The sequence below is a fragment of the Platalea leucorodia genome (assembly GCF_965183815.1).
Source record: "Platalea leucorodia genome assembly, chromosome: 2".
In the NCBI taxonomy this organism is placed as follows: domain Eukaryota; kingdom Metazoa; phylum Chordata; class Aves; order Pelecaniformes; family Threskiornithidae; genus Platalea; species Platalea leucorodia.
Window position 1 is genome coordinate 4,639,064 of NC_138824.1, and position 18,464 is coordinate 4,657,527.

General features: G+C 43.4%; 1 protein-coding gene across 1 annotated transcript in view; it reads right to left on the reverse strand.

Annotated features, from left to right (window-relative positions):
- Positions 1-18,464, reverse strand: part of TENM4 (teneurin transmembrane protein 4) — a gene marked incomplete at its 3' end in the record, with an annotated part of 426,912 nt that overhangs the window by 36,185 nt on the left and 372,263 nt on the right. The window contains exons 25-26 of the mRNA XM_082337632.1: positions 8,116-8,270; positions 3,579-4,456 (exon numbers count right to left, since the gene is read on the reverse strand). Of these exons, the coding sequence (XP_082193758.1) occupies positions 3,579-4,456; positions 8,116-8,270 (1,033 nt within the window). The remainder of the gene's footprint in view (positions 1-3,578; positions 4,457-8,115; positions 8,271-18,464) is intronic.

An 18,464-nucleotide genomic window follows, 5' to 3' on the forward strand; every position in this document is an offset into this window, starting at 1 on the left:
TCAGAGTCAGATTTGATGTCTTTATTTCCTTGGCCACGAGCAAAACAGAAATATGAGCTTCACCTTCCCCCTCAGCCAGGACCGAAAACTACGCAGAGCACGTTCCAGTAGCTCATGATCACAGGATTTCTCTAAATCACTTAAACTTCCCCAATGTAAATTTCCTGATGTTCTGATACAGAAACCAATAACGTAAAGATATTGAATGCTGATTTGGTTTACACCATCTTCTTTGGCTTCTTGGATATCAAAGAACTTAAATGTCATCCTGACATGCCTGCACTCATCCCTGCAGTTTGTGTTTGACTCATGCAAATCTTCTGTCTGGTGAGAACGTATCTTAAGAAAGGCATCCAGAGTCATGATCTAAGATACCAAGAAATGGAGAATATACTGCTTCTCATGGTTGGTCGCTCTACCGGTTAGGTAATCTCAGCCTTAAAAAATCATGCCTTCCTGTCAACTTGAATGCCTCTAGCTTTGCTTTCCAGCCCCTTACCCTTCTCAACCCTTTCTCTGCTAGATTAAGAGTCCCTCTGTAGATGGTAGTTTTGTGCTGACATGCTGTGATCTGGACACTTCCCAGTCTTCTTCATGTTAAGATAAATAGACCAAGTCTTCTTAGTTCTCCAGTATAAAGCACTTTCTCCCCATGAATGCATTTTTGTAGTGTTTTTCTGTACAGCCTTCAATTTTCACTGTCCTTCATAAAATGCAAACATCAGAACTGACAGTATCAGCCTCATCAATGCTGTAGAGGGATAAAATCAGCTTCATACTACCCACTGCAAGTAGAGTGAGATGAGTAAATGTATTCATTTTGTTTGTCCATCCAAGCAACAAGTTAGACAGATTTGCCATGGAAGTATGCTGAGAATCACACTGGATGACTTTATGCTTTGCTCACTACAACCTCTGAGAGTCAATGCTCAGCCCAGTTCTTTAGATGTGGCCCGTTACATGTGTACCCTGGCATTAGACTGTGTAAGAACATATTTTGTTTAAACAAAACCTACTTTATCAAGCAACCTAAGTATCTTACCTTTATTTACTAATCTCATTTTATCAGTACTGATTTTATATTTTTTTCCCAGATTATGCATGTGAAACCTGTATAGAATCAGTCCCTGCCAATTCACCCGAAACAACGCCATCGGATGATTCCCTATTGCTGATTACCTTTTGAGAGCTATCACAGAACAAGTTCTTGAGCCATTTGATATGTACTTTTCACAGCTGAGAAGAAGAGCAGACTGATCTGCTTTCCAAGTCCCTAGTGGACAGGTTAGGATAGGATCAGATAGGACAGGACAGGATAGAACAGGACAGGATGAAGAGTGACAGTCTCCAATTCAAGCAAGGAAGATTTAGATTGAGCATATAAAAAAGCTTCCTAACAATAACAGTAAGATAGGTAAATACATTGTTATCACTAGCAATATTTATGAATAACTTAGATGACTTTGATAAGATCCACTTGACCAAATTGTAGACATCTGCAATGTAAACATCTGTATCTGAGCTAATCATTCTGGACTACCTTTACAGAGAGAAACTCTCAGAATACAACTTGTCTTATCTCATCCTAAAGCAGATACTTGACATAACTCATAAGAAACTCACCTTGAAAGTCCCTGTTTCTCTCCATTGCCTATGAAGTGAGGCTGAGGTAACTAATTCAGATACAGACTTTTACCCTGTAGTTGTGTAAAGTTGCATCAGAATCTGTCAGGAACAGTTAAATAGAGATAACTGATCACGGGTTTGGATGTGATATCTCTGAAGACACATTCCCAATTCTATTTTCAGTGACGCTGTGCTATCATATAGTGCTGACTTGCTCTAGTCAAGATTTCTGTAGTCTAACCACTGGAGAATACTGTCTTCCATTTAGCTCTAAAAAGCTTTCTTATGACTCTTCTGAAGTGCATAAAAGGACCAGAATGATGACTTTCACAAATGCTCTATTTGGTTGGATAGCAAGAAATAATGGATCACTGTTATAAATATATCCACAGAGTAAGTTGGCTTCTGTCTCATTTTATCTCCTTTATATTTTCAGTCACACTTTTAAATAAAAGAATATGTTTGAGGTATAAATCTGACCATTATTAGCTGTAATGTTTAGTTTGCTTCACTGTCCATGGCTACATCTGTTTTCAAGCACAGGAACTATTGGGTTCTTTGCAAAAAGAAAATACCTCCTTGATTTAGCACGACGGTCCTGACAATATAGCAGGCTTTACTCCTATAGAGAAAAATACCCTATCTTTCCTCCCTAAAGCCTCCCTCAAGCAAATTCAATGTAAGAGATGGAAGGGTATTAACTTTGATTCACTGAGGAATATTGCTATAGTAATTGCAAGCAGAACATTGATGGAATGCAAATAACCTTTCAAAAGATTCATCACAGAGTTTCCATCAGTTCTTTCTGAGGCAGGAGCAGAAATAGTGAGTATTAAGCAAAGAAATTTGAAACTGGGCCTGGAACATGTTAAAGAAAGAACCAAAGCAACTGCATGTCTAACACACCAATATGTGGGTTTAGCCAGCTTTCCTTCCCCGAGTCTCCTTTTTTTTTTTTTTTTACAGTTTTTTCTTTGTAATCTTGGGAACTGTCTATTCTAGCCAAATTGGACTCTTACAATGGGTCTATTATTATGGTAGCTGAACACTTCCATGTAACCATTCAAACCATATGGGAAATTATGCACTAAAAGGAGCATTTCAGAGAGGTTAGACTTGAAAATAAAAATGAAACTAAGGAAGAGGGAGTGGAAAGGGTTCTCAACAGCAGGATGAATTTGCAAACCATCCTTCTAAATGCCCTTCACTGAGTTATCTATCTTTTTCCTATTTGATACCAGAAATGTGTTGTCTTCATGGTACTTATAAGCAGGGAATTGCTAACAGTAATACAGAAAACAAGTACAAATCTTCAAGTCACTGCCATCTCTGGGTTTTTCAATGCATCCTGTCTTCTCTCTGCTCAAAAAATTCTTTGGGGCAGGGATGGTCTTGAACAGTTCTGAGACTATTTTTAAAGCTGAGTGAGGCCAATTACAACAATAGAAACCGAGCAGTCCATTAATTACAGAATCATTTTTTGAGCAAGCTATCATTAGTCATTGTCAGTTGTCACTCTACATCACCCATTTCAAACAAGCTCAAAAAAAGACACTGCAGCGTAGCAAGTAGGTGAAAACCTGCGAAAAAGAGGATCTGAGGAACTTTCACACTTCCAAGGCTTTCAAAGCCAAGCAAAATTCTCTGACATGCAACCTAAATCCCCAGTCCTGACTACAGTTAAGGAGAACCAGGTGTCCAAATTACTTACCTGATTTAGAAAAACTCAGTAGAAACTCTGTCTGACTGTTGTTGACTTTTGGTAGAAGGAGCTTATTCAAACTCTAATGCACTTACTTCTAGTATTTAGTGTTTGTGTGAGATCTGATAGTATCTATTCTGGCCATTTTATTTGGACAATAATTCTGTCCAGGGAATTAAATTCTCTCAACATTGCATAGTTCAGAGACCACAGAATGAAGTCAGCAGCACAATATTCATAATATACTTACTCATAAAAAGTTGTCCAACCATTTTCATTGCTTTTAGTGGCAAGAAGACCGGAGTTGCCGTGGTACGTCATCATGGCCACTTCATGCCCCTGTGTTGTTACGCTCTTGAGCGCGCTGTTGGTACCAATTGTCACCCAGTAGACTTGGCCATCAGGCACTACCAGCCAGAGGGGCATCCCCGTGGAATCTCTTCGGATATTCACTAAGTTGCCATTATTGTCAGTGATCAGGGTTATGTCTCCATCTCCGGAATAAGTAAAATTGTAAAGATAATCTCCAGTGGTAAGGCTCTGAGTATAAAGGTGCTTACCACTGGTGTCAAACAAGTAGAGTTCCTGGTCTATGGGGGAGGATAACTCATATAGATTTTGCGTGTTGAGGAATGGTTTGTTTTTCCGAATAAAGCGGATTCGGATATTTCCAAGATCAGCGACATACAGCTCCCCATCTGCACACACCGCAAGGGAGGATGGCGCGTTGAGTTTGGCGTCCTTGGCATAGCCATCATCCCCCGAGAAGCAGTCACAGTTAGCATCGTTCTTGCAGTCACAGCTGCTTGGCGCTCCGGCAACGAGAGAAATCTCTCCATTGGTGGTGACCTGCCTGATGCGGTTGATCTTTTTCTCATCAGTCTCAGCAATATATAGGACCCCGTTATGTGAGACAGCCAGGGCGGTAGCAGACTCCAGGGTGGCGTGGATTGCCACCTTGCTAAGGAGAAAGTGATCCATGCCTGGCACCTGGCAATGCATGGGCCTCCCCGCCACGATGCGCACTTGGTGGTTCTCAGATATCTGTAACACAACGTTATTGTCGAGCACATACAGCGAATTATCCATCGGATTGACTGCCAGATCTGTAGGCCATTCTAGACGAACCTTAATGGTAAAACAACACAAGGAAATTATTATAGCAAGACCTTTTTTCGCTGCATGATTGCTATAAATCAATCACAATGAGGATGTTTCAACATGGATTAAAGGGAGAAAGGGTAAAAGAAACACAACTAATTATTACTGCTTGATACGGTGGCCGTAGGGGACACAAGCCTGGTGTGAGTTGGGGGCTTAGCTCCTGGTCACATGAAGTAGACACACGTGGACACCCACACTCTGCGTTGCAGCAGCGGTGTGAGCAAGGCGATGGACAGAGGCAGACCCTCCTCAGCTCTTGCTCTGCACCATGGCTTCTCTCTGCTTCTCCACCTTGGTGTGAGGTGTCAGGGGCTGTGGGAAGGGGCATCAGTGCCCGGGGAATGCAGGAGTAAACAAGAAGATCCAAAGATTCAAGGGGGATTTCCTCTCGCCAAACAATCCTATACTTTTTGAATTGATGGAGCCTGGACGTGATAGCAGAGACCCGGGACTGGGAATTTTGTTGTATGAAGTGCTATGAAATCAGTCAAACAAAACAATGATCCTTTTACTAAAGGATTTTCCAGACAAGTGGCCGAGCTCCTCTGGGTAAATGACAAGGAGGGACAGACAGAAAACTGGCAGCTGTGTCAGCATGTGTGTATGTCTAAGTTATAACCACCGACTGTCTGCTTGATGCTGCAAAAATGCAAAATAGCAATTCACAAGAAATTCAGGCAATTTCAGTTCGTGGAAAAAAATACTTGTGTCTTCACAGTGGTTTTCACAGTTTTTTTAGTATAATGGAAGAATAGGTTCAAGTAACAGTGACACATGACAGTTCTACACTGATAGTCCATATACACAAATAAACTGAAAAAGTGATTGGTAACACCACAAGTCAGTGAGCACTAGAAGGTCTCTATTTCTAGCTCTACTTCTGCAAGATACTGTCTTTTCAAGTGAGTCTACTCTTTCAGTTGCCAAACCTAAGAAACATTTACCAACAGAATTCAGGGTAATTTAATTTTTTTATAAAGACCTGTAAGGTGCACATTTTTTGGATTATTTTATTTTACTTCAGGTTTATATAGAAATAAAAAGGCAACTTTGTGCTGATGGGAATCAACCAATGCTTAAATGCTTTCCTAAAACGGTGCATCTTCCCCATAGTAGAGGTGTGAAGGGTGACTGGAAACGAACAACTGTGAAGAATGCTCTTGGTCACCTCCAGCCAGGCTTTTAAATAGATTTTCAACGAGTTAGAAAGAATAGCTATTCTGGTTGTATACTCCCTTTCAGTCATCCAGGCAACTCTAAATTAGAGCAGATGGATTTCATATCTAGCAGTTAACTGAGAAGTTGGCCACTTTGTGCCATTCTCCCTGCGCCCGTGTGTTTTTTTCTCTGTACCCAACCGCATGATGTGCTGGGACTGAGAGCACTGCGATCTGGGCACACTCAAAGCTGTGCAGTTCCAGCTGTTTCTTGGTTTCAAACCTTCTTCTCCCACCATCCATCTCAGCTGCTGCTTCTTCTCATTTGTTTGGGGGGGTATTTTACATCTATAAGGTGGCAACCTGATTGGAAGGAGGAGGAGTAGATGCCAGCAGGCTCAAGTCCAGCCAACCGTCTCTCACAGTTTTATTTAAAACCAATAACAAGAAGAAACCAGGTCAGATCTAGAGGCACACAGGAGATTTGTATTTTTAAAGCCTGTAGTTGAACATCTCTGCCACAGCCATACTTTACTTTTGATGCTTATATTCATGTTTAAACCCCTTTTCAACTTTTTTTTTTTTTTTAAAGAGCATCAGACACAAGGTATTTAGTTCATTTTGCCTTCTAATGGCTGTGCTTGTGGAGCTTATTTTCATGGTTAAGCAGTGTGCTGAGCTCTGTCTGCTCTGGTTCTCTGTTCACAAAATCTTCCTTTTCTCAGCTCCTGGCCTATTTTAACCCTTCCTGTAGTAAAACATTATAGCCTGTGGTTTTCTCTTTAATAATGCATGCCTCCATCCCTGCCAGTGGTCTGCAAGCTCCGCAGCCTCGAGTTAGCATCAAGAGCAGAGTTTATTCAGAACTGACAAGGGAATTTTCAATTTCTTAAAAACCATTCCTTGTCAACATTGGCAGCTAAATATTTCATGTCCTCATGTCCCAGGGAGCCTCAGGGACCTGACAGAAAAGACCCTTCTAGCCACCGTACATGATGAAAAGCTACTTCCCAAGCTGGGTTTGCTTTGCCTGGTTTGGGTTGTTTTGTTGTTTTTTTTTTTTTTTAAACTTGTCTGTGGTGTGTCTGTCCAGAACAGTACCGGTTAAGCTGTCCATCACAGTGCAGGTTAATCTAAAAATGGCTTCTGTCTTTTTATGAAGGGAAAGAAAGAGTCTTCAGCTGATACATTTTAGCTCATCTCAGAAGTGTTTAAATATGACATTGGTAAACATATAAGCCATGTAACCTGGGAGAAAATAATTTTTAAACCTATATCCACAATGGTCTTGTGGTAACTGCCCCTGAAATTCAGATAAAGAAAAACTATGCCTGTAAGATGAGAAACATATTACAAGATGGCCTTTAACCAGCAAAATTTGCTTCTATAAAAGGCATGAGGGCTTTTAAACTCATAATTTCAGCTTCTTCATAAATTGTGGACAGTGGGAACCATTAACAAAGAAGCAAGAATAATCTGTTCAAATTAGAGGGAAAAACAAGAAGAACAGATTCCATATGGGAGCACGGAAATTATCTAGGTAGTTACAAAAAGGAAACCCCATTGACATCTGTTGTGGCTGAATAACAGTACTTAGCCCTCCAGCTATGATCTGTATTTTCATAGGAGAGGGCAACATTCCTGTAGCCAGGCAAACAACAAGTGGCACGAAGGTTTCAAAGGACACTATCTCTAAACTGGCACAATTTGACAGGTTGGCCAGCATCCCACAAAATCGAATGCTGGGCTGTAACAGATTTCACTTCTGCGCCACCCAGAAGTAAAGCAATCATCAAACTGAGATTTCTTTTTCTCTCTTTTTTTTTTTTCTCTCCACCTTTAAGCAGCAGGACTTAAAAGCCCAGCATGATGGTAGCTGCAACCAATTTGCAATCATCTGATGCAATTCAAGATTCTTGTTTTCCTGCTGTTGCTAATTTTGGCACCACAACCTCCAATCAGTATTTCCCAGATGCTAATTTGATTCAGGTCTAAAATTGTGCTGGGCCAAATTAGGATGGAGGGAAGCAAAGAAAAAACACCATGGTTAGCTAAGTTGTTATAACAGAGCATGGCATATAGCCCTACTAAAATGACTAAGGCTGCCTGGCCTTTTTAGTTTAAAGCAACGCGTTTCCTGAGAAATGAGCCTAATGAAACCCGCCTTCCCAGGAATCTGTGTCTCTCAGCTGATTGGGAGCTCTGAAAGAAGTCCCTCCTGTGGCTGGGACATCTTTAAAATCTCTCTCCCCAGAGACCTCTGAGTTAGGTCAGTTAGGTCTTTCCTTCAGTCTTTATAGGATCTTTCTTTTTGACCCAGTCATTTTCATACCACAAAATATGTGGAGATGTAATTCTCCTTGAGCCCTTACCTCTTTGTCAAACCTGGGGAGGCACACAGACATGCAGATAGGGTGAAGGCATAGGCTTTTATTCTGTAGAAATCCAACCAAAACATTGTCTTACCTGAGAAATGTCCATGACAGAGTCACAGCTGAGAGGCCGAGCAGATGTCAAATCATTGGAACCCAACACAGTTGAGATGATCCCATTCTGATCAATCCGCCGGATCATAGTACCGTCCACAAAGTAAATCAGCCCAAACTTGTCCACGGTGATGCCTGGGGAGGGAGCAAGATGGTCAGAAAGGAACGGCAACCTGACAATTACGAGATGAATGGAAGATGAGGCCTGGTTTGATGCTCATACAAGAGTAAGACTGCTGGTTTGGTTGGGAGCAATATATTTTCTGGCATTCAAAAGGGATCAGATGAGAGTTGGACATGCGGGAGTGTTGGTTATCAGGAGCTTTGAACTGGCACCATCCCACCGAAGGCACTTCCAATGGGCACAAGATGCGATTTAGAAATCCCTGCTCGCTTCTGGAAAAGGGCATGGCATTCAGTGAGCCGCTGAAAGGAAAAGGTTTTCTAATAACTACGTGTCTTGCATGTTCAGAAACATAGTGTTATTGCTCATGGTATGAATATTAAGCCAGGCACATGAAAATGTTACGCTGGTGAACCTTTCAGGATTGGCGCTGAGAAAAGCTGTGAAAGATCCATCAGGTCAGTCAAATGGATGGAAAAATGGGGAAGGGCTTTTCCTAGGATAATCCTACTAACCTATAATATTTCACCTGTTTCTGAACACTGTTTCATTGTCCAGACTTCCTTTGTAGACGTACTCCTGTCAGTGGATTTGAGGTCTGCTGCCAACAGCTACAGACTGCTGATTTGCCTTTCCTCACCTGCAGATATGTGCCATTTCACTTCCCCCGAAGCATCATTTCTCAAGTATTTGTTGTGTTAGCACAACCTCCTTTAATCCTCTTTATCCCAGGCTAGCTATACTCTGCATCTTCCATCAGAGGATTTCATGGTGCTTTACACTTACTAATTAGACCTCATAGCGGTCTGTGAGTGTGATCATCTTAATTTTACATATCGGGAAAATAACAGATAAAGCAATTTTCACAAGGTCACAGAGAAAGTCCATGACTAAGGCAGGAATAAGAAGTTAAGGGCCCCATTCACCTCTCTTTTATGCTAGTATAAATTAAAAATAACTCTACAGATACTAAGGGAGTCATTCATCTCATCTACCCTACGGTGGCAGAACGCTGCTCAGCATAATATTTGAGTGTCTTCAAGACACTCAAAGAATGTAAAGGAACAGTAAAAGAATGTAGAAGCCTGTAACACCCTTTCCTATGCAAGTGAAAATTCTGCTTGGAATATATGAATATATGAATATTAGGATCTTCCTTTTGGTTTCTTTTGCTAGCAGGGTAGCAATCACTTGGCAAAAAGCAGGCATCTGCATTGTGCATCCAAGCAAATATCTGGAGCTTTTCCAATCAGTGGAGAGAAATATCTACTTCTAGGGTGCAATTCATATCACCCTAAAGCAGATATCCATAAGAGATTATATGAATCCTTGTAGAAACACCTTTTCCTCCCCATTGACTATAAAAGGAGACTACAGCCAATATCACCAAAGGAAACATTTATACTGTAGACAGATAAAGTTGGTGAGATGAATCTCCACTACAATGTTTTTTTTGGCTGTCAACATAGTGACAGAAATGATGGAAAATCTGTTTCAGATAGAAAGCTTTGAGAATGTTTCTGAGAAGCGATCAGATCTTGTGTTTCTCCAAAATGCTGTTTTACAGCCAGATCCCCTTGTTTGAAACATTTACCCTCAGTCTTCCATCCACTGTGAGCTATGCTGTGAAGCACAGATGCAGCAGTTCACAGATCAGAAATTTGAGACTTTCATGTAGCAGGGACTAATCCCCTGATTGCTTTGGCAATTAAAAGCATGGACTTCAGCCAGCACTGTAACTATTGCATGGGCTGGAAGACACAGAGGTGGATGATACGTGGAAAAACATATCATATTTGGTCATACAGAAATCTACAGAAGATAATCTAACCTGGAAGTAACGGCAAGAAAACCTCAGGACTAAGTCATTGTTTGAGAGAAAGAACAAACTTCTCCGTTGAGCTGAGGTAAAGGAAGGGATTCAGTCAGAGTTGCAACCTATTGATTCAAAGTCAATTAGGAGTCAGGGAACTGATGTTTCAGATCACTGAGTTGAATGGGAGCTGTGTATTTTTGCTAGGAGGTAAAACCAGCATTTTCCTTAGTTCTTCGCAGCATCTCCCTGTCTGAAGGGCATCATTTTGACCTGGATTGGATATTTGACCGTCAGAGCAGTGAGGTTTCAGAATAGCCTCTAGGGCAGTGAGGAAAAAAATTACTTGCTGCTTTTACGATGAAGTTCATTAATTTTGGAGGGGATTATATGGCAGGATTGCTGAGATAATGGATGATAGAACTAAATGACCCAAAAGATTGCTTCTAGTCCTACATTCCAATACCTGTGTTTAATTCATGCCAAGATAGGACTGATCTTTGCAGGACCATGAAACAAGAACCTCGAAGAGGAGCAGCAGGTACCTGTTGCACATCTGAATGCCACGGGAGAAGCCACAGCAGTGGTTGCCATTTATTCTCACTATACAGTATAAACACACCAGTTGTATCTTAGAACTTTGTCAAAAGCTGCAGAGGGATCTGACGGTATAAGCATCAATATCTCACGGGCATCCATGGCTTTCTGGAAGTTGAGCCGTGAGATCTGTCAGCGTTGTGCCCCTGTTGGTGCCCTGCTCAATGAGTCACCCAGGATATTGGCACATGTCACCTGTCACTGGTGTCTGCTGTTGGAGGTTACTGCTCCTCTAATTATTTTGCCGGCCGAATGGCAAGTTCTTTAACGTTCGTTGGTGTTTGCTTGACAACCAGGAATACAACTGAGCTCTTTAAGCAATATGGTAGATGCGCCTTTCGGAAGAGGCATAATAGAAGGTTTAGTTGATCTTAATTGGCTTTTGTCAAACACAAGAGGCTCTTACCCATTCCCCGGTTCACAACGAGTATTTATCAGGGCGCCTGTCCATTAGTCTGTGTGACAGGCCAAAAGCCAGTGAAGGGTGGCAGGCTGGATAATGTGATTTTAAATGAGTCAGAATTTTCTCTCTTAGCGAGTTCCCTATGTATTGGATTGGACTTATCAGAAGTGTGTGCTGACAGTTGCTCACGGTGTTCAGTGCTGAGGTCTGATGGCTGGTCTGATTAATCAGTTACAGTAATAATAACCTGTATGTACTTTGGCTCTCAAGCCAGCTCTGATCAGTTGATAGAGCACAACTTTATTTTGCATTCCAGCTTAGACAAAGAGCTTGCACACCAGAATAAGTTAAAGTGGATAGCAAAGTTACCACTTATCATCCTGCTCCAGGGCAATGGCATGTGCATGTGTTCTTATCACAGAGCACTTCTCTGCTTATCCCTCTTTCACGGAGACTAAGCAATCTCAATTGCCTTGCATTTCCTAGGATGTTCTGCAGGGTAACAGAGTTTTCAGTCTGTCAAAGCCCTAAATTCCCATTTGCACATGCCCCTCACATGGCAACAGCTTCAATCCCTTCCTGACTTTAGCTGATTGTCTTGGAATCAAATCTAATTACGGAAAGGAATCCAGCTCTCCCGCAGACGAGTGTCTTTGGATGGATGACTTCTGCAGAGAGGGAAAGAATCATCTCATGGTTTCTTTGCAGCAGATTGTGGAGGTTAGATTGGACCTTTCTGTGTTTCCTTTCTGAAAATGGCACAGTCCCAGTGCTGGGAGCTGGCTCCTGCAAATGGGCACAGAAATGGGTAATTCACATGTTACGCCTGTAAAGCCAAAGGCCTTGGCTTGCTTTGGCAGAAGGCTCCTCTCATGTTTCCATAGGAACATAAGGGAATTAAAGATTTTCAGCACACAGCTCGAAGTTCAATCTCACAGTTACTGAGAGAAAACATCTGCTGCCACTACCCAGGTAGCGTTGCAGATCCAAACTTTAAGCGCTGAGATATGAAATACATACTTTATGAAATTATGCTGGCTCCTCTTGGGTAGTTGGAGGTCCCATAAGAAACAAGGGCTTGTAGCACGACGTGCATCACACCAGTGAGTTGTGCTGATAGAAAATTGTGACGCGATGACATTTGCTTGAAATGTCAGGACCTTGTAGTGTGAGGAGGTGACAGCACAACGTCACGCTGCAAATAGCTACTGGGACACGGTGGGTTTGTTCTAGAAGACGAACTGCTAAAAGTGATTGCATTGCACATGTAGCTCTACTTAGGGGAAAAAAAAGGGGGGGGGGGAAACCCTTTTAAGTAAAAAAATAGGTTCTAAAGGAATCCAAATTTGGAGCTTTCTTGTCTGGCTGGATGCTGAATGACTGAGTGATAAAATGGCAGATGAAAATCAATGTCAGTAAGTACAGAGGAATTCACAGGGGAAGGAGTAAGCCTAACTACCCATATGCAATGTCAAGCTGTAAAATAGCTCACAGGAAAAAGATTTTGGAATTCCTGTGAAAAGTTTTCTGCAAAGATCAGCTTTGTGCTCTGCAGTGGTCAAGGAGGGAGCTAGAAGACAGGAATGCATTAGGAAAGGCACAGAGATAACAGAAAATACTGTTCTGGCCTCAAAAAGACCATGCTTTTTCACACTGTGGCTAAACAAATTGTGGAAATTATTAGCACAGGATGTCTGGAAGGACAAAACTTGGTGTTCAGGGAGGTTTCCAGACCAACTGACGGTGGCATCTAAGCACAGGTCCAGCTACAACCTCTTCAGAAAGCCCCCTAAATGTCAATGACTAGAATTTGGACTGTTAGCAGGGAAAGGCCACTATACCATTGCCGCTTTCCCTACGTGTCTTTTCTGGCTACAGTAAGAGACAAGATATTTTGTTCAGTCAGCCTCCGGTCTTCCCTGAAATGGCCCTTACATTATTATTTGACAATAAAAATGTTAACAGATTGTGAAGGGTTGAGCTTCTTCTTTTAATTCTGTTGAACTCATGAACACTTAGTGAACAACTGAGATTTTGTTTACACATTCAGCAGGACACAGTGAAGGAAGCAATCTGTCCTCAAATTAATTACTTCGTTTTGCATTGTTTTTGTGGTGCTAAATGAATGAGATGCCCCCTCCGCACCACGTCCCTTCTGAAACCTTCTTCCTATTGTGTCAGACTTGTCACTGCAATCTCTCTTAATTGCAGGCTCCTTGGTCATTTCTCTGCCACAACATTTTCCCGAGGAGAACCACTGGTGAGTACTCAGATGAAAACAAATGCCCTGACAAGCTGGAGTTTTAATTTTTCTTTAGATTGCTTGTAGAAGAGGATCATTATTAGCAGATGATAATTAGAAAGTGGTAACACTTTAATTTGCAAGGATATATCGAAATTCATTAGCATCTGAAAGCTTTGCTGTGCTCTGTGGCAAATGAATTGGAAGTACCAGACTGGTTCCTAATAGCTATGATAAATACCCTGACCAAGCAACTGGCACCACTATTGCATCTGTTGATTTACCTGTCCTGTATTTGTATAGCCTACCTTTATCAGAGAAGCCAAAGACAGGGGAAGGGTGAAATTCTTGGGGTATGTTTTATCCCTCCTAATATCTTGCCTAAGCTGATCATCTAAAGGGAGTTCTCTTTCCTTCAATAAAGAGAGACAAGAACCTCTGTCCAGAAGGCACTTCAGAGAAATGTATTGATAGGACAAGGGATGATGGTTTTGAAGTGAAAGAGGGTAGATTTAGATTGGATATAAGGAAGTATTTTTTTGTGTCAAGGGTGGTGAGGCACTGGCACAGGTTGCCCAGAGAAGCTGTGGATGCCCCATCCCTGGAAGTGTTCAAGGTCAGGCTGGATGGGGCTTTGACCAACCTGATCTAGTTGAAGATGTCCCTGCCCATGGCAGGGAAGTTGGACTAGGTGATCTTTGAAGGTCCCTTCTGACCCAAACCATCCTGTGATTCTATGATTCTATGAAATTATCCACTCTGAACTCATGGGAGGTGAGGCGGGAACTGGAAGAAGTGATCAAAACTGTGGGGAAAAGGCTGCTGCTCAGAAAGTGGAGAACCATTCTGAACAGTGTTAGCTGGGGCAGGGACCTCATCCTTCAGGCCATTGTCTCCAGGAGGAGATCAGCACTCCCAGAACGTGGTTCATCCTACCTTGGACACGTGCACTGGCATAGAATGAACCACCTTCAGGGTACCAGTGTCTTTCCACTGAGAAGAGAGCCAAAAAATCTGCTTAGACCAGATGCTTGACTGGTCCAAGAAGCTAAAGGTAGATGCAAAAGTATATGTTGACACCTCACGACTGATTCTCCAGTCTTTATGAATTGCTGTTTTTCATCTGCCAGGAGTGTATTCCCTCAGTATTTTCCAGCAAGCTGCAAACATCAGCTAATTAAAACATCATGAAAGTGGAGGCAAGACCTTGTTTCCTTACAATTTTTGAACAAGTGCAAAGATGTCCTTAAAACACACAAATCCTACTTTGCACGAAGTAATTATCTTCAGTCAAAAAAACAGCTTTAGCCTTAAAAAGTAGAGTCCCATGAAGAATGCGGATTCTTGAAGAAGTGAACATTCGAACTCCTTCCCTGGCCAGCTGATCTCTCTATAGCTACAGAATAATTTTCTAATTTCCTCTGACCATTCACTTATGAGTGTTTATTCCCTTGTCAAGACAGGGAAGCAGAGGACAACCTGAGGACTACTGGTTACTTGTACAACAAATCATAGAATCATAGAATCATAGAATCCTCAAGGTTGGAAAAGACCCTTAAGATCATCGAGTCCAACCGTTAACCCAGCACTGCCAAGGCCACCACTAAACCATGTCCTCGAGCACCGTATCTATCCGTTCTTTAAATACCTCCAGGGATGGAGACTCAACCACTTCCCTGGGCAGCCTGTTCCAATGCCTGACTACCCTTTCAGTGAAGAAGTTTTTCCCAATATCCAACCTAAACCTCCCCTGGCGCAGCCTGAGGCCGTTCCCTCTCGTCCTATCACTCGTTACCTGGAAGAAGAGACCAACTCCCACCTCGCTACAACCTCCTTTCAGGTAGTTGTAGAGAGCAATAAGGTCTCCCCTCAGCCTCCTCTTCTCCAGACTAAACAACCCCAGCTCCCTCAGCCGCTCCTCATAAGACTTGTGCTCTAGACCCTTCACCAACTTCGTTGCCCTCCTCTGGCCACGCTCCAGCACCTCCATGGCCTTCTTGGAGTGAGGGGCCCAGCACTGAACACAGGACTCGAGGTGTGGCCTCACCAGTGCCCAGTACAGGGGCACTGTCACCTCCCTGGTCCTGCTGGCCACACCATTCCTGATACAAGCCAGGATGCCATTGGCCCTCTTGGCCACCTGGGCACACTGCTGGCTCATGTTCAGGTGGCTGTCAGCCAACACCCCCAGGCCCTTTCCCGCCGGGCAGCTCCCAGCCGCTCCTCCCCACGCCTGCAGCGGTGCCTGGGGTTGTTGTGACCCAAGTGCAGGACCCGGCCCTGAGCCTTGTTGAACCTCATACAGTTGGCCCCGGCCCATCGACCCGGCCTGGCCAGGGCCCTCTGCAGGGCCTTCCTGCCCTCCAGCAGATCGACACTTCCACCCAACTTGGTGTCATCTGCAAACTGACTGAGGGTGCCCTCGATCCCCTCATCCAGATCATCAATGAAGATATTGAACAGGACCGGCCCCAGCACTGAGCCCTGGGGACACCACTGGTGACCGGCCGCCAACTGGATTTGACTCCATTCCCCACCCCTCTCTGGGCTCGGCCGCCAGCCAGTTTTTAACCCAGCGCAGAGTGCACCCATCCAAGCCGTGAGCAGCCAGCTTCTACAGGAGAATGCTGTGGGAGACAGTGTCAAAGGCCTTACTAAAGCCCAAGTAGACACCATCCACAGCCTTCCCCTCATCCACCAAGCGGGTCACCTTGTCATAGAAGGAGCCCAGGTTAGTGAAGCAGGACCTCCCTTTCATAAACCCATGCTGGCTGGGCCTGATCCCTTGGTTGTCCTGCACTTGCTGCATAATGGCACTCAAGATGATCTGCTCCATGACCTTCCCTGGCACCGAGGTCAGGGTGACAGGCTTGTAGTTCCCTGGATCCTCTTTCCAACCCTTCTTGTACAGGGGCGTGACATTTGCTAGCTTCCAGTCATCCAGGACCTCCCCGGCTGACCAGGACTGCGAATAAATAACCGAGAGAGGCTTGGCCAGCTCCTCTGCCAGCTCCCTCAGTATCCTCGGGTGGATCCCATCTGGGCCCATGGACTTGTGAGCATCCAGGTGGAGGAGCAGGTCGGTGACTGCCACCTCTTCAACAACCGGGGCTTTCTTCTGCATCCTATCTCCATCTCCCAGCCCAGGGGCCTGAAAAACCCGAGGATGACTAGCTTGACTATTAAAGACTGAGGCAAAGAAGGCATTAAGTACCTCTGCCTTCTCCTCATCCTTCGTGGCAAGGTTACCTTCTGCATCCAAGAAAGGAGGGAGATTCTCCCTGGCCCTCCTTTTGTCGCTGATATATTTATAAAAACTTTTTTTGCTGTCTTTAATGGCGGTGGACAGTTTAAGTTCCAGCTGCGCCTTCGCCTTTCTGATCTTCTCCCTGCATATCCTCACAACATCCTTGTAATCCCCCTGAGTCACCTGCCCCTTCTTCCAAAGGTGGAATTATTTTTATTTTGAACTATTATGAAATACAATCACTTGAAGGAAGAGCATTTGCTGGATTTTTCTGCTAGGATGAACTGCCGTGAAGGTATAAACTATGCTGACACCACATTGTCAGTGTAAGTTTTCACTGTTAATCATTTATTGAGGTGAATGGGAAACGAGTCACACCTGCCAAAGCTATTGTAACAGCAGACTTTGCGAACTCAGGCTAGAACCAGATCAGGGAACACTCTTTATGAACGTTCCACTGGCATGGGCTTTCTGGATTATTATTTTCTTGTTGCCTTTTGCTTTGTGTCATTTCCTCTTTCACCCTCAGTTTACTTCTATTTTGTGAAATTCCAGAGCTGTGTGGAATGAATGCATGCATTTTGCCATTATATGATTGAGGTGGAAGAACGGCCTCCTGAGAGCTTGAATTGCCAACAAGAAGGATTTCAGTGCTGAAAGCTTTGAACTCCAGAGCTCTGTTTCCCATAGCAAAGTGGAAGCATAATTCATCTAAACCTTCCAATGTCCACCCATGTAGGGAAATGAATAATATTCCTCTTATCTTGTACAAGGGAGAGCACAGGTCCAAGAGAAGTTGTGGGTTTTTGGTGGTTTGGTTTTTTTTTTTTTTCTTCACTGGTTGAACATCAAAGTGGTGTAGAAAATTGGATTACAGATTTCTGGATTCCCTGATCTCATGACTCATCTGCTGCACTGCCTGAATCTTTCTGCCCAAGTCACTTAATTTTCTTTCCACTCAGCCCTCTCATTTCAGTGAGACAATTTCTACACCGCAACCTGACCACAGGTAGCTGTTCCCTTTCTATATCTGTGCCTCTGGCAATACTTTATCCCAATATAACGGTCACCTCATGGGAGTCTGGAGTGCTTGGAAACCATGCTGGGCCCTTTGAATATTACGAGGGTAGCAGTTTGGCTTTCAGTCCTTTTTGGCAAAAAACAGGTCTCCCAAGGTATATTTTTCTGCATCCTGCCAGGAAACAACTAGCTGACATGTAACAAAAAAAAAATCACAACTAGAGCTGACACAAAAGGTCACTAAATCAGTTTGGGTTTCTTGGATTCAGTAACAATAATGTCATCTCTATGTCAAGAAAAATAACTTTCTGAGAAGTCAAGCCAAGAAGAGAAACAACAGCTCAGCTGTCTTCATCTTGCCTGCTCTTTGTGAAATAACTTGTTAAAGGATCCCTAGGTTTTGCTGAGAGGCTGCTTTACAAAGAGGCTGGGATAGGCTTGGAAATTGCCGTGGTGAGGAAGGAGGGAGCTACCACTCCCAGATGCCAGGAGAAAGGAAACCTGCAGCCCCTTGATGCTGAAGCCAAGAACCTATAAATAACTCCCCACACTCCTAACAGCTGGGCAAGAAGACACACAACAGGCAAAAATGCCACATTTCTAAAAGCATTCCTGCACGGGGGTCCTTCTCTCCCCTCTTCACAAACACGGCAGATGTGTACGCCAACGGTATCTTCCACCTCATCTCTACACCCTCCATGTGTTTTTTTCCAAGGAGCTGTGGACAGCTGGGAGGACCGACATCCTCCATATGCAGAGCTTGTTACCTTGAGGCTGCCAGACTGAAGTCTTGGCTACACACAGGACTGCATATGTTTGGCTAAACCTGTATTGAACAATTTAGTTCACAGTCATGAAGGCTGTGTGATGCTTTTATTCTGAT